This window comes from Zea mays, chromosome 8, assembly GCF_902167145.1.
Source record: "Zea mays cultivar B73 chromosome 8, Zm-B73-REFERENCE-NAM-5.0, whole genome shotgun sequence".
NCBI lineage: Eukaryota > Viridiplantae > Streptophyta > Magnoliopsida > Poales > Poaceae > Zea > Zea mays.
In genome coordinates this window covers 172,963,737-172,979,199 of record NC_050103.1, presented here as the reverse complement: position 1 = coordinate 172,979,199, position 15,463 = coordinate 172,963,737, and the positions used below count along the sequence as shown (strand labels likewise).

The window sequence follows — 15,463 nt, the reverse complement described above, 5'->3', positions numbered from 1 at the left end:
TAGAGCCGTCTTTCCGCGAAGAGACGCCTCTGGCTCGTAAACCAAGTAGCAACAGACGCCTCACTTCCCACTGTACGAATTTGTCGTCTGTTCTATCGGTCTGATGCTATACAAATACATTTAATTCTGTATTTATTAATAGACTACGTTTGTAGACACTCCATTGTACAATACAATCTCTTAGTTGTCTCCTGTGCTTAGAGAACCGTTTTGGTGTCTCTCCACTGTACATGCCCTAATGCCGAGTAACATGCTAACTCATGCCATTATGGTTCTTGAAAAACATGATCATTCCAGATTTCATCGAACAATTTAATTGTATTGAATTTAGTCACCAGAAGTGGTATTGGATTGTACAGTATCAGTATCACCCATCATTGCTATCTTTTATTAAAGGAGCATCAACAGTCATCAAATCACGTCAACTTTGCATTTAATGTTGAGGACTTTGATAATTCATGCACCAGCAAACTTCAAGTTTCGGAAGAGAAGTGCTAAATTCTACTTATCAAATAAAAAAATATTTAAATTGTGATATGCTGCCCTACTCAAAGTACGCTCCCTGCTTCAATTTACTTATTAGGTATGTCTGCTTAATTTTATCTAAGAGAAAAACAAATTTGAATTCTGATAATGTGGCCTACATACAGGTAGGCGACCCTGGACGCTACGTATCATTATGATGTTTAAGTTTAATTTGAAGTAAGCCTGCTTATCGGAGTAAGACTGTTCACTTCCTTGCTGAATCTACCTGCCATGTTGACAAGAAATCTAGAAAATAAACCAGGCAGAATGCAACACGACCAGACAGGAACAACAACCTTTCTTGGTCATGACCTACACAACATGATTTCATTTAAGCTTTGTGTCGGCTAATTGCCCATGCAATTTCAGTTAAGGTACTACAACTAAGTTGGCGCATATAAATAGAAAAATGACATACAGGGCGCAAATTCTATGTTATAACAGTAAGGAGACGGCGGCCGAGCTTGGCTCAAATCTACCACTGCATTGAGTTCGTTCTTCTAAGATCTCGTGATGTTTTTTTCCTCAGAATGGCTGGCGTCGCTCGGTCCACGAGCTGCATCAACCAAATGTATTCTTTAGAGAAACATATAAAACGCCTACACGATCAAGTCAGTAAATCCAAAGCAAAACTGAAGGGCCATAAAAGAGTCTGCTTAGTTACAAGGCAAGATTGGATGGGATCATCCTATTCATATTTCTGGGGATATGACCATCCAAGTTGTATGTTTAATTGTTGTCAAAAAATTTTTTGGTAAAAGTGAAGGTAAATAGAATCAGAATTGTTGTCATGTCTTATAAATCTGATATGCTAATATTTAACCTTACACTTATAAATATTTTTAATGTTAACATTGTCACAATAACTACTTTAACAAAAAAATATTGATTATCACTAATAAGTAATAATCCTCTGATTGGCCTACCAGTGTTGGAACATGTGAAACCCTAACCTTAACCCTGGATTTGAAGTATGTTATATAGAAAAGTTAGGTGGGCAAAATCTCATTACAAGGGGTAATCAGGAAAATACAAGAAAACCCTAACAATAGTCTACCCCGCAGTCACAACTCTATCATGTACAGATTTTGAGACTGGATCAAAACTCAGTGAATACATTCGACGTAAGGCTCTTGGTGAAGATGTCGCTGAACTACAAAGTGGTCGTAAAAGGAGAACACAAACATCACTGCGATGACACGCTCGCAGACGAAGTGAAGGTCGATCTCCACGTGCTTCGTGCGCTGATGCTGCAAGGGATTGGTGGAAAGTTAGACTACGCTGACGTTGTCGCGGTAGACGAAAGCGGAGCGCTGGAGGGGGTGTGGAGCTTCTGAAGAAGCCGACGGAGCCAGGAGGCCTCGACCACATCGCTGGCCACAACACGATACCCGTCCTCAACGCTAGAGCAGGAGACGACGGGCTGCCGCTTCGAGGCCCAGGAAACGAGGTTGGTGCCCAGAAACACGACGTAGCCGGATGTGGACAGGCACGTGTCAGGGCAGCCAACCTAGTCGACGTCGGTGTAGACCACCAACTCAGAAGTCGAGGAGGGTCAAAATAGAAGGCCGAAGTCGATAGAGCTACGGAGGTAGCGAAGAATCCGCTTGAAAGCGGTAAGGTGGGGCTTCCGCGGGGTGTGCATGTGAAGACACATGATGAATGGTGTAGACGATGTTGAGGCAAGAGAATGTCAGGTAATGGAGAGCGCCGGTGAGGCTCCGATAGGCCGTCACGTTGGTGACCACGACTCGCTGTCGTCGAAGAGCTTCGTCTGAGCGTCCTTGTTGTCACAGCAAATGTGACGATGGATTTCAATGATGAAAGCGTACCCCTGCCTTTTAACCAGACGAGGTTGAGTGACCTAGTGTGTCTTCGATTCTCCCTTCTCTCTTTGGCTTTGTTCGATGTTTCACTATTGTGTCTTTGCAGATGCTTGGGAACATCACATTTTGTCTACCCGCTCTTCCTGAGGAACCGGTATCAAGGCGGAGAAGAAGCGAAAAAGGGAGGCAGAGGAAGCAGCGGCGCGCTTGGAGCGCCGTCACAAGAAGAAAGCTTGTCTTGCTCGCGTCAAGTCGGGGGAGAGCATCACCCCATCCACGGACACGGAGGACCTGACCTCTACGGCTTCCGCCGGAGCGGGGAACCCTTCGTCCGTTGGCGTTCCTTCCCGCCCTGATGACGTCGAGGCGAGCTCCAGCGCCCTCCTCCGAAGGGAGGGCGCCGTCGCGGCGCCCACTGCCCCGACGACCATGCCGACGGGGCATCGCAAAGGGATGTCGAGGGCGAACGAGTCGTCTTCTACTCCCCCTGCGTTGGCAGGCCGCGAGATGGTGTCGCCTCCTCTAGCGCCAACTAATCCGGCAGTGCGCCACGAGGAGGTTTTACCACTGATCACGGATGGAAGCGACGTATCCTGGGGTGCTCCTCTCCTAGCCCCCGAGCGGGATGTGGCAGTTTGGTCGACATGTTCCGCTTTCTTGATCCTGAAAACAAGGTGGACTGATCTAGCTTACCCACGGGTAAAATTTTCTTAGGTTCTCGATGTTCCATGTGTTAGTCAGAAGGTTGTCGTCGCTGTTCTTGAGTCGGTAGGCTCCCGGGCGCATGATCTGGGCAATGATGTAAGGTCCCTCCCAAGGCGTCGAGAGCTTATGTTTGTCCTTGGTGGTCATTACCCTTCGCAGTATCATGTCTCCGACGTTAAATGACCTACCTGAAAGGGAAATGTACCCTTGGGCCATTTCTATAAATGTTTTGGAGATTAGATGCTCAACACATATTGTTTTGTGCTAAATGTCAAAGAGATGCAAATAGAAAAGTAAGGTATGATTCTAGCCTCAGTGAATTGTTTTTGGTACTAACATATTCTACTAAGTGCTAGGAACCTTGTCAAATCAAGAGAAATTGGATTGGAGAAGTTTGGCTAAGTCCAGCCAAACTTGCACCAGACTGCGATGCACCGGACAGTGTCCGGTGCTTAGGCTGGCGCGCTCGGCGAACTGGCTGCTCTCGGGAAAAGTTGGGAGAGTCGCGGCTATAATTCACCAGACTGTCCGGTGTGGCAGCCGCGCCCACTCCAACGGTCGGCCGCGCGATCAGCGGACGACACGTGGACTTCACCAACGGTCACCAGGTCGCACCGGACTGTCTGGTGTGCCACGGGGCCGGTTGCTGCAACGGTCGGCTTCGCCAGAAAAGGAAGGAAATCGTACACTGTTCACTGTCCGGTGCGCCCACAAACAGAAGGCAACAATGGCCTTCCAAATGGAGCTCCAACGGCTCCTAGCTGCCTTGGGGCCATAAAAGGGACCCCAGGCGCATGGAGCAGGACACCAAGCCTCCATTGAACATCCTAAGGCGCCTAGACTTCGTAAGCACGTATTCGGTTCATCGCATTTAAGATTTGAGCACTTTTCTGAGTTGACTCTGTTGCACTGTGTTGTGTGCTCGTTTCTTGACTTGTGTGCGTGTCGTTGCTGCGACTCTAGCTCTTGCATGTGTTTCTATTCCCTCCCTTACTCTTGTAGTTTAATTGCGATCGATCTTGTAAGGGTGAGAGGCTCCAACTTGTGGAGATTCCTTACAAAGAAAATTCTTGAGAAAAGAAAGAAAATCGTGGTACTCAAGTTTGATCTTTGGATCGCTTGAGAGGGATTGAGTGCAATCTTTGACCAAAGGAGGTCACCATAACCTGGAGTAGGCATTGTCGAACCACATGATAAAATCACCGTGTCACTTGCACATCTTTCTATTGTGATTGCTATCTCCCTTAGAGTTCTCACTTAATCACTTGCGCTATTGTTCCTAAGTTCAATACACATTCTAAAGGAACAATCAAGTGAAGAGTTCTCTCCCTCTCTATTCATAGCACCTTGGTTCTGACCTCACTAATATTTTATAAACTAAGTTTGTGTTGTTTAGTTTGATTTTTACAGGATCACATATTCATCCCCCCTCTAGGTGCTCTCACTACCACGCACCTGGTGATCATGGTAGCGTCGCAAGTCCTGTTGGTACTTGGCAGAGCGAACCACGACCATGTTGCGTGCTTCGTCGAGCAGGTCGACGGCGAGCTGTGCGTCCATAGTTGCTCGTTCAACATCGTAGGCCTTAGTTCTCGGGGAGCCGTATTCTAATTCAGAGTGCAACACGCCTCCGCGCCAAACGCTAGGAACAAAGACGTGCAACCTGTCGCCCGGGACGACGTGGCTCGCAGGCTCCAGAGTACTGCAGGTAGTTCGGTCGCCCATCGTCCGACGAACTTTTTGAGCTTGTAAAAAATCCGTGGTTTGAGGCATTGCAGGATTAGGCCATTCGCGCGCTCGACCTGCCTATTGGATTTTGGGTGCACCACCACTACCCAGTCAACACGAATGTGGAAGTCATCGCAGAACTGGAGGAGCGACTCCCTCGTAAATTGGGTTCCGTTATCGATGATGATGGAGTTGGGCACCCCGAAACGGTAGACGATGAAGGGCCCGACCAGGTATGATGTGAGCTTGGCAATTGGTCTGGCCTCGATCCATTTGGTGAACTTATCCACCGCCACAAGCAAGTGGGTGCAACCCTCTGGTGCTTTCTTGAAGGGCCCGACCAGGTCCAGTCCCCAAACCGCAAATGGCCAGGTAAAGGGAATGGTCTGGAGGGCTTGAGCCGACATGTGTGTTTGTCGTGCGTAGTACTAGCAGCCCTCACAGGTACGAACGACCTGCTCGGCGTCGGACATGGTAGTTGGCCAATAGAATCCTTGCTTGAACGCCTTCCCGACGAGCGCACGTGGGGCCCGCACGTTCCTTCGTGCATTTCGGCGAGCAACTGTCGTCCTTCATTATATGTGATGCACTTTTGCTTGATGCCCAAGGCGCTTTTCTTGTAGAGTGTTCTGTCGATGATAACGGAGGATTTCGCCTTTTGAGATATACGCCTGGTCTCAGTCGTGTCTTCGGGCAGCGCTCTGTCTGATAACAGGTTGACGAGGGGCTGGCGCCAGTCCTGTTGGTCGGTCGTTGCGACCAACTTGTTGGCGTGGGCAAGCGGGGCGACCGGGCCATTCGTCCCCTCGACACTTCCCTCCTCAACTTGCTTGATTTTCACTGAGGGTTCGTAGAGGTCAGAGGCGAAGACTCCATTCGAAACGGGTTTTTGCCCCAACGCTATGGTCGATAGCTCGTCGGCCTCGGTGTTGAAACGTTTGTAACTATGGTGCGGTTCGAAGGCTTTGAACTTCTCCTCGAGTTCACCGTAGTACGCACACATTTTCGGATCGCGCGGCTCCATCGCCTTCATGACTTGGTTGACAACCAATTTAGAGTCGCCACTGGCTAGGAGACCCCACGCTCCTACCACGACTGTGATCCGGAGTTCGTTGACGAGGGCTTCGTATTCAGCGATGTTATTGGTGGCGTCGAAGTGGAGGCGAATGGCGTAGCGGAGCTTGTGTCCTTGAGGTGACGTGAGGACAACACCTGCACTGCTTCCGGTCTTTAGGTAGGAGCCATCAAAATATATCGTCTAGTGCTCTGGGTCCTCCACTGGTGGTGGCTCCTGTGCCTCCGTCCATTCCACGACAAAAGTCGACGAGGGCCTGGGACTTGATCACGGTTCTGGCAATGTAGCTGATGTCGAGTTCGTTGAGCTCGAGGGACCACTTCGTGATGCGCCCGGACGCATCCCGATTCCGGACGATCTCGCCAAGGGCTGTCGTGGACACCACTGACATAGGGTGTCGGTCGACGTAGTGGACCAACTTCCGCTTGGCGATGAGGACCGCATAGAGCAGCTTCTGGATCTGAGGGTATCGTGTCTTGGACTTTGTAAACACCTCGCTGACGAAGTACACAAGCCTTTGTACCTTGAGTACATGTCCCTCGCTTTCTCTTTCCACTACTAGTGCAGCGTTGACACCCTGGGTGGTGGTTGCAACGTAAAGGAGGAGGGTTTCACCTGGATCGGGCGCAACCAAAACCGGTGGCGAGGTGAGGAACACTTTTATCCGATCAAGTGCCTCCTGGGCTTCGGTCGTCCAAGAGAAATGGTCACTTTTCCTCAAGAGCTTGTAGAGGGGCATTCCTATTTCCCCGAGTTCGGACACAAATCGACTGAGTGCGGCGACGCACCCGACCAGTCGTTGTACCCCTCTGGATGGGGCTCGTGCGTCAGATGGTCTCTATTTTTTCTTGATTAGCTTCGATTCCTCGATCCGACACCATGAAGCCTAGAAGCTTTCCCTTGGGGACCCCAAAAACACATTTCTCGGGGTTCAACTTGATTCGGAACCTTCGGAGGTTGGCGAACGTTTCTTCTAGGTCTGTGATGAAATCATTGAATTTTTTTGGTCTTTACGATGATGTCATCCACGTAGACTTCCAGGTTACGCCCGACCTGGTATGTAGCTCCGACGTTCTCCAAGCCAAACGGCATGGAGACATAGCAAAACATGCTAAAGAGGGTAATGAAAGTGGTACACGGCCAGGAAGGAGAGGAGCTCGCACCCGGCGGTCGAGTCCACGACCTAATCAATATGCGGGAGAGGGAAAGGGTCCTTGGGGCATGCCTTATTGAGCCCCGTTTTTCTTCTTGACAAGCACATGATTTGAGATCTATACTGGGTGGTGTATCTCCCTTACGGATCCCACCACCAGGAGCCTCGCCACCTCTTCGCCAATGGCCTTGCGTTTCTCTTCATCAAAATGGCGAAGTCGTTGGGTGACTGGCCTGGCCATAGGTTGGATATTCAGGGAGTGTTCGGCGACCTCCCTAGGGATCCCCGGCATATCCGCGGGCTTACAAGCGAAAACGTCGCGATTAGCCCGAAGGAAATCGACAAGGGTGCTTTCTTGTTTGTCGGGGAGTGTTGCCCCAATTCGAACGTGCTTGGAGGGGTCAGCGTCGTCGATTGGGACCCTTAGGAGCGTCGTCGACAAGCGAAAACGTTGCGGATTTGAATGTATCGGAACCAGCCTTAGGAGCGTCCGATCCAGCCTGCAAGTCGGCTCCAGGGAAGTTCATCACCTCGAACTGCATCTGCTCGGTGCGGAAATTAGAGGGGTCTCAGAACGTAACAGATGGAATGATCCGCCCGAGCGGGCGAGTGTCGTGCCCGGGCATGATGTCGTGAATCGGCGCGGTGTTGGGGCGTAGCGCGGGGCGTGCAATCCCCAAGGCATCGAAAGTATCAACATACATGATGTTGAGACCGCTCACCCCATCCATGAGGACTTTGGAGAGACGCTTCGGGCCGACGATTGCCTCGACGACAAGGGACTAGGTTCCGGGATGCAGGACCCTGCCTAGGTGATCGCGTCGGTCGAACGCGATTGGGATTTTCAACCACGAGGGGTCCAACGAGCCGAAAGGCTCTGCCGCATACACCTTCTGGGTGACGGACTCGTGGTGGCACTTGCTGCCGCTCCTCTGCTGATGGTTGGCGGTGGTCTCAGATGTTGGCGATGGTGCCTCCCCTACTTGCCCCTTTGTGGAGGCAACAAGTTGGTTGGGGTGTCGCTTTGGAGCAGTGGCACGATTCTCGTGGCGTCGCTTCTTCGGCCTGCTCCTGGTAGAGTGCCTGGGCGGCATGCTTATGACGACTTGTGCATCGAAACAGAGCTCTCCAGCTGAGTTGGCGAGGAAGTCGAGGGAGCCAAACTTGATGCTGCTCCCAGGAGTGAAAACCCCCATGTCAGGCAAACACTGATGATGTCGCTTGACACGCTAGCGGTCCCCTACCTGGCACGCCAACTGTCGTGGTTTCAGAAAACGAGGGACAATAAGATTTGTGTTCGGTGGACGATGCTAGCGCGGACTCGCTCCGAATGGTGAATCACGGGGACTTGGACGATGAACTTGGGACACGGGTTTATACTGGTTCACCCTACTCCAGTGTAGTGTTGATCGTAGTATTGCTTCAGGCGTGTTACAACAGGTGTGCTCGTGTGTGAGTAGAAGGGCCTTCCCTTTTATATCTCAAGGGATAGGCCTTACAACGGTGTCTCTTAGAGAGAGAGAGTCCTTCGGTTGTCATGGCGGGTCCCCTCGTCAAGGTTGTGTGCGGTAATGTTTCCGGTATGGTGTTGCTCATCTCGCCTGTTCCTGCGGTGAGTTCGTGGCTGACGTCCCCACGATGACACGCGATGAGCCCCACAATTCAGCCCCTGGGCCCGACGCATACAACACGACTTTCTCCAATCGTTGTGGGTCCTACGTCGTCCTTTCGCGCGCACGTCGCCCATTCGGTATGGCACCTCGTCCTGTCGCTTCTGTCATACCGGCTACTGTGGAGGCTCCGGTGCTAAGGTCACCTCTGACTGAGGCTACCTCATCCCACCAGACAACGTGGTATGCTTATTATAAGAAAGGGGTGTACCATCGTGTCTGCGACCATTGCGTGGGCTCCTGGTGACGTGTCCTGCCGTGGTTGACGTATGCTTGCGGCGTTGGCCTACTGCTTGGGCTCACTTGGCGGATGCCTGGTCGTCCGCCCCGCCTCACAGACATGCTCGGCAAGGAACTTGATCATCCACACCGCCTTGCATGCTTGCTCGGCAGAGGACTTGGTCGTCTGCTCCGTCTCGCAGACTTGCTCGACGGGGGATTTGGTCGCCTGCCTGCCTCGCAAACTTGCTCGGCAGGGGACTTGGTCGTCCGCTCCGCCTCGCAAACTTGCTCGGTGGGGGACTTGGTCGTCTGCTCCGCCTCGTAGGCTTGCTCGGCGGGGGACTTTGGCGCGTTGGCTAGAAAAGGGTTTATGGGCTTGTTTTGGGTACCACATTCCCGGGTACCTGACAGCATCCCCCAAGCCTTTGTGTGACCTATTGTGGTCGTGCGAAGGCTTTCTCTTAAGGAGTTGAATCCCTCGGTCCTGCCGTGGTTGACGTATGCTTGCAGCGCTGGCCTAGTGGTTGGGCTCACTTGGTGAATGCCTGGTCGTCCGCCCTGCCTCGCAAACTTGCTCGGCAGGGGACTTGGTCGTCCACTCAGTCTCGCAGGCTTGCTTGGCGGGGGACTTGGTCGTTCGCCCCGCCTCGCAGACTTGCTCGGCAAGTCTGCTTGGTCGTCTTCTCACAGGCGCACAGCCGGTCAGCCGCCCTCCAGTCCCGCACAGCTGTCGGTGAACAAGAACTAGGAGCTGCCAGCGCACAAGGACCAGGCCACCGGCGCACACGACTGCAGTCCCCAGCGGCGAACACGTCTGCAGCTCCCGTCGTTGCCCCAAGACAGAGCCGCTGCCCAAGGAGCCACCACCGCCGCCCAAGGAGGAGCTGTCGTATGCCCTGACCTTGTGCAGCGCCCTACTCCCTCGCCTAGATGGTATAAGTTGTGTTTTCTCCTCTAGTTTCCTTGTTTGTTGAGGGCCCTCTATTTGATTAGATTATACCATCTTGAGAAGGAATGGGGAGTTATGGACAGCAAACACACAGGTAAGTCACCATCTTGATGCTTGTAGTTGCTATATTGTGTATCACTGTATTGTAAATTATATATATATATATATATATATATATATATATATATATATATATATATATATATATATATATATATATATATATATATATATATATATATGTGTGTGTGTGTGTGTGTGTGTGTGTATGTATCCTATTACTATATACTATATAAGTATATATGTCTAGAAACATATGGACGACGAAACGGACGATCAGCTCGATTAGGGTCGATTAACTATACGACTAGGTCCGACTAGACGACTTGAAAACATTGCGGAGAATTCATAGGAAGTTGCTTATTTTAAACATGAACGGTGTCTATTAACCATGATTATGGTCCTTATGTATGTTCTCATCGAGGATAAATTTTTCTCATATTTAGAACATGAGTGCTAAACTGAGATGAAAGGTTGCTTGATGCTTTCTTTAGTGATGGTTCAGCTGTTGCAGAGGTATATTATTTGGACTAAATACTCCCGAATATTGTATCCTAGACTGGTTTCAAATGTTATCCAACCAAATTTCAATAACCATTGAATTTAATGGGACATACAGGGTGCGTTTAGTTCAGTTTTTTTAAACTGCTTCTACTTTGAAAAAAGCGCAAGCTGAACCAAAGAGGTTCAATTTTTATGCAGCTACTTTGAAAAAAGCAGCTTCTCTATAGTACAATTTTGAAAGCAGTTTGGGCCCTGCTTTTGCTACTTATCCAAGTTCGTCATATTAATAAACATATGCGGCAAATAGAAATTAAAATATGATTTAAAATAATTAAGTGTTATAATAAATGAAATAAAAACATTCTTAATATAAAAAAATTAAAAATGGAATTGTAAATTTGATTTATTTGTAAAAATATGAGAAACTTTTCCTGCGGGGGGCATTGTATATTAAGAAGACCTTCTCACATGCCCCACCCATACACAACGGCATCGAAACCCATGTGAGAACGACCACGACCGGAGCTGAGCCTTAGGCCTGTGCTTTGGCGTGGGACAGACGAGGGGATTTTTTTTAACCATAGCCTGAAATTCGCTCCCACGGGGAGTCAAACCCAGAAACTGAGATGTGCTACTCAGACCACCTAACCAACTCAGCCCCCTTTCGCAATAGAGTACATATAAACAATATATAATTTATTTACCGTGGGCAACTCACAAAAAATTGAACCAAACAACTTTTAGCTTTTTTCTTACAACAGCTTTTTCACATTAACTTTTCACAGCTAAACCAAACGTACCCATAAACTAGCATAATACATATATGCACTTCACACCCATTTTATCGCAATATAATCAGATTGACATGAACCAAAGAAAGTTACCTCTTCAAGCCGCGTCTGGAACTGCTCTTCCTGAAATACATGAACATCAAAAGGTAATATGTTTGCCTATAGATGAGAACATTCATGATGCACTGGTCTCTGAAAACAATGGTTTCAGACACCATTCAGATTATGCATAGCAAAGAAACGAACTGAATTTCGGGAAATAACATAAGGTGAGCCTAACAGGGGTTTTTTCCTTCAAAATTTCAACCCAGTTACAACACAGGTAAACAAAACTATGTACCTACTATACATTTATACAACATGCATTGGGACTTACGTGTATATGGTTTACGTGTTTTTTGCAAGATTTTGTATTGTGAACTTGTTCTGGTGCTGTGCTACTGCTACCCACTAATTTAAGAGGTTACTGAAACTAAGTGTCACCACGACACGTTTTGGATGCAGAACCCAAGGCAAGTGCGGTAAGAATGCCACTGTGTTTGAACTCACAGTCAGGGCATGTTTGAGAGCAAGGTATTGGAGGGGATTGAGGGGCTAAAATCACTTACTATCCCAATTCCCAAAAAAGCCATCAAAGAAATCCTAGAAATACAGTTTCCCATACAAACCCCATGAATATGTCAGAGTCGAGTATTACCTGTTGTCTCAACAACTCAGCTTTCTCCTCCGCGAGCCGCGTTACCATGTATTCTAGCTCGGCGATATAGGCCTTCAGCAACCGAGCAAAAGAATCAAATCCTCCACTTAAACTAGCAGGATTCGAAGCTTAATCACGTTAAATTGCAACATCTGTGAAAGGTGCACCCACCTGCTTCCTCTCCCGTGACCTGGCAGCAGACTCGCGGTTTTTTATCATTCGTTTCTCTCGCTGGATAGCAGAGCGAGCGCGATCCACTGTACTCACAAGCTGCCGCTTCCGTTCCCTCCCGCCTCCGCCGCCAGGCACACTCACGCCCTCCGCTCCGCCCGGTAACCCCATGACCGGCGCGGGGGGGACAGAAATCTTAACCTCATCCTCCTTCACCGCGCTCTCCCTGGCCAGGAAGTCCTCCAGCGTCACCTCCGGGCCGCCTGTGCCAGCGCCACCATCGGGAGCGACAGCCTGAGCCGCCACGGGAGCCACGGCTTCCCCACTGCCACCTCCGCCAGTGATCTCCTTCCACACCTCCTCCGCCGTCTTCCGCGTGGCGCTCACCGGCGCCGGGGCCGGGGGCATCGGGCGTCCGGGTTCCGACGCGGGCGGCGCCGGGGTGGGCATGTCGCTGTAGATGCCGCGGAGGAGCTCCTCGACGTTCATGGAGCCCGGCCCGCTGCCCCCGCCGCCGGGCCTGCTGGCGGCCTGCGCTAGGCGCGCGAGATCCGAGGCCGTGTGCGACGGCGAGGACGACGGTATCACCCTCGACGATGCCATGTGCTCGGCGCCTCCGCGCCCAGGGCCTTCCCGTCCCCGCCCTCGCCGCGCCCTTGTCGTTTCCGTCGGATTACTTTTTCTCTCCCTCTCTCAGCTCTCTGCTCTCGGGAGCTTGGTTAGATGAGGTGAGGGAATGAACTAGGAAGGAAGGAGAGGGACTGACGGAGCGGTGGTTGGTCTAATGGTTTGGTTGGCTCGCTGGAACTCGCAATGCGAGCTAGGGGCCAGGGCTCGAAGCGCTGTTGTCGTGTGCTGACTGATCGGAGCAAATACAATAATGGACTCTAAGTCTACTTATATGACATTTTTTCTTATATAAAAGAGATTATCAAAAAGCAGAGGTAATGAATTCTTCTCATGCAAGAGCCGGATGCTACACGAGCTTCAAGACAAGATGATAGAGAAAGCTACGAGGATTCATCTCAGAGTCAACTTTAGAACCAGCTTTATTATATGAGTGTGTTTATTACTGGCTCTAAATGACATGCTAAGAAGTTAGAGCCAACAATACACTTTATTATTAAACTTGCTAAGAGGATCAAATTTGTGGCGTTTACGCAAGTCTGGTCGACGAGTGACACATGTCTTGTGCGTGTGCTAGGAAGTGGTCTGTCTTCCTGCCGTCTGACTCGACTCGAGTACTCGACCATGGGTCGGTCGCCCGGCCCGTCGTATTGTCTATTGCGGGTAGGTTCTGTAGCAAGGAGATACAACAAGGGATCCCATGCGATCGGACTCCTCTCGCTAAGTCGTGCCTGTGAGTTCGAACCTATCCGTAGAGTAGTAGCCCGGAGCACGGTGGTCACTGGACCGGGGCCAGTGCGTCGTGGCTATAGTCTGAGTAGACCTACATGTACCACCCGATCCGACCCGATCGGTTAATACAATGGACGAGTATAGACCATAACTTTTAATCTGCAATAAATCACGGGCTATAATTTTGATCCAAAACTCGACCCAACCTGAAAAAAAAAACCCAACCAAAACACCCTGATCCGACGCGTCAAACTAGGAGGTACAGTCCAACCCAACCCGACACTAAGAACGAGTCAGGTATGGCCTGTGCTATATGACCCACAACCTGACTTTGATCTGACTCGAACCCTACCTGACGTTTTGAACAGGTCTAGTGTGAGTTGTCATGTATTGCCGAGCCTATGTCTGGACAAGTGCTTGAAGTCCGAGCGATGACTTGCGCCTAGAGCCCTAGACATGAACAACCTTTTTCATCGCTCGTCTAATGGCAACGACAACTGTTATCCGATAGTATCCACCTAGAAACGAGGTGTGTCGAGGAAAGCACATGTGACAGGCGACTCCCCCAACGACAAGGTAAATTGTTACCTTTACAAAGGGGTCATTTAGTTTGCTAGGGATATTCACAATCTGACTATACACGGAATCTGTTGGTGTCTTTTTGGACCAAACACTAATGTTCCCTAGGTCGTTCTCGTAGCGAGTTCGGACCTTGGGGATGATCCCTAGGTTTTGCCCACGAAGGGTCAAGACCTAAGATGATTATCCTGAAGATGGGACATCACCTCTATAATGGCCACCCCCTATTTGAGACTAAACAACAACGAACCCTAGGACATTCTCGTGATGAGCAATACCTTGGATTCGGCTCTGCAAGATTCACCTGTGTGACACCTCATAAGCCTCTGACAGGAACTAGGCAAAACTCACATTTCTACTACGGATTGTCCGAATGAGAGAAGAACATCGTCCGTGACCAAGCTCGTACTGTTCGGCCTTAGGCACAAACCATCCACCAGTTGGAAACCAAAGAAACCTGAAGGTGCCAAGTTCGGTAAAAAAGAATTATGGCATCCCTGCGGACCGTCCCGGGTGCATGACCGGACCGTCCGCGACTGCTTTATCCGACATCCGATGACACATTTAATGCACTGATAACCGCTGATATAGCCGTTATTACTGATCGTTATGATTTCAGTCGTTGATGTGCAAGGGCGGACCGTCCGGGCCAGGAGCGCAGACCGTCCGTGGTTGGCAGAAAGTGGGCAACAACTAGAAAGTGGTTTGTGGCTATAAATACAACCTCAACCACCTCCATTCACTTCATCATAGCTTCCACAACTCACATTCATTGCAAGGAGCAAAGACTTCGCCCATTCACACTCGAAGCATCAACTCCATCTCTAAGTGCCATAATTGTGTTCGAGAATCATTAGTGATTAGTGCTTTGGAGAGACACAAGAGAGTCTGACATTGTGATCTTTTATTGTTCTTTACTACTTGGCTTTCTTGATCGTACTTTCTTCATCTCATTCTAAACTCTCAAGTAACTTGTAAAGCTAGCAAGAGATACTTAATTGTGTGGTGATCATTGCGGGGTCTAAGTGACCCTCGAGATTAAGAAAAAGCACTCAGCCGGTCTAAGTGACCGTTTGAGAGAGGGAAAGGGTTGAAAGAGACCCGACCTACTTAGCCTTCTCAACGGGGAGTAGGTTCTTTGGAACCGAACCTCAGAAACAAATTGTTGTGTTCATTTGTGTTGATCATCACTGAAAGTTGCCTAGAGGGGGGTGAATAGGCAAATCTAAAATTTATAAAGTTCAAGCACAACTACAAGCCGGGGTTAGCGTTAGAAATATAAACGAGTGAAAGGGAATTAGGCTTACACCTAGTTCCTATATAATTTTGGTGGTTGAATTGCCCAACGCAAATCTTTGGACTAACTAGTTTGTTCTAGTGTATAAGTTATACAGGTGCAAAAGGTTCACACTTAGCCAATAAAAAGACCAAGTATTGAGTTCAACAAAA

General features: G+C 49.5%; 1 protein-coding gene across 2 annotated transcripts; it reads right to left on the bottom strand.

Annotated features, from left to right (window-relative positions):
• Window positions 1–738: 738 nt before the first annotated feature.
• Window positions 739–12,946, bottom strand: LOC103636447 (bZIP transcription factor 12). Of its 2 annotated transcripts, none has more exons than XR_004852269.1 (4): window positions 12,077–12,940; window positions 11,906–11,977; window positions 11,302–11,400; window positions 739–1,081 (listed from the first exon to the last, which is right to left on the bottom strand). XR_004852269.1 is itself a non-coding variant. In XM_008658800.4 (4 exons), exons 1-4 carry the CDS (start codon window positions 12,677–12,679, stop codon window positions 1,001–1,003), a joined length of 786 nt encoding a protein of 261 aa, XP_008657022.1. In that variant the 5' UTR covers window positions 12,680–12,946; the 3' UTR covers window positions 739–1,000. The 2 variants fall into 2 exon arrangements, 1 of the variants encoding a protein (XP_008657022.1); XM_008658800.4 differs by having other exon boundaries at window positions 11,302–11,331; window positions 12,077–12,946.
• Window positions 12,947–15,463: the final 2,517 nt, after the last annotated feature.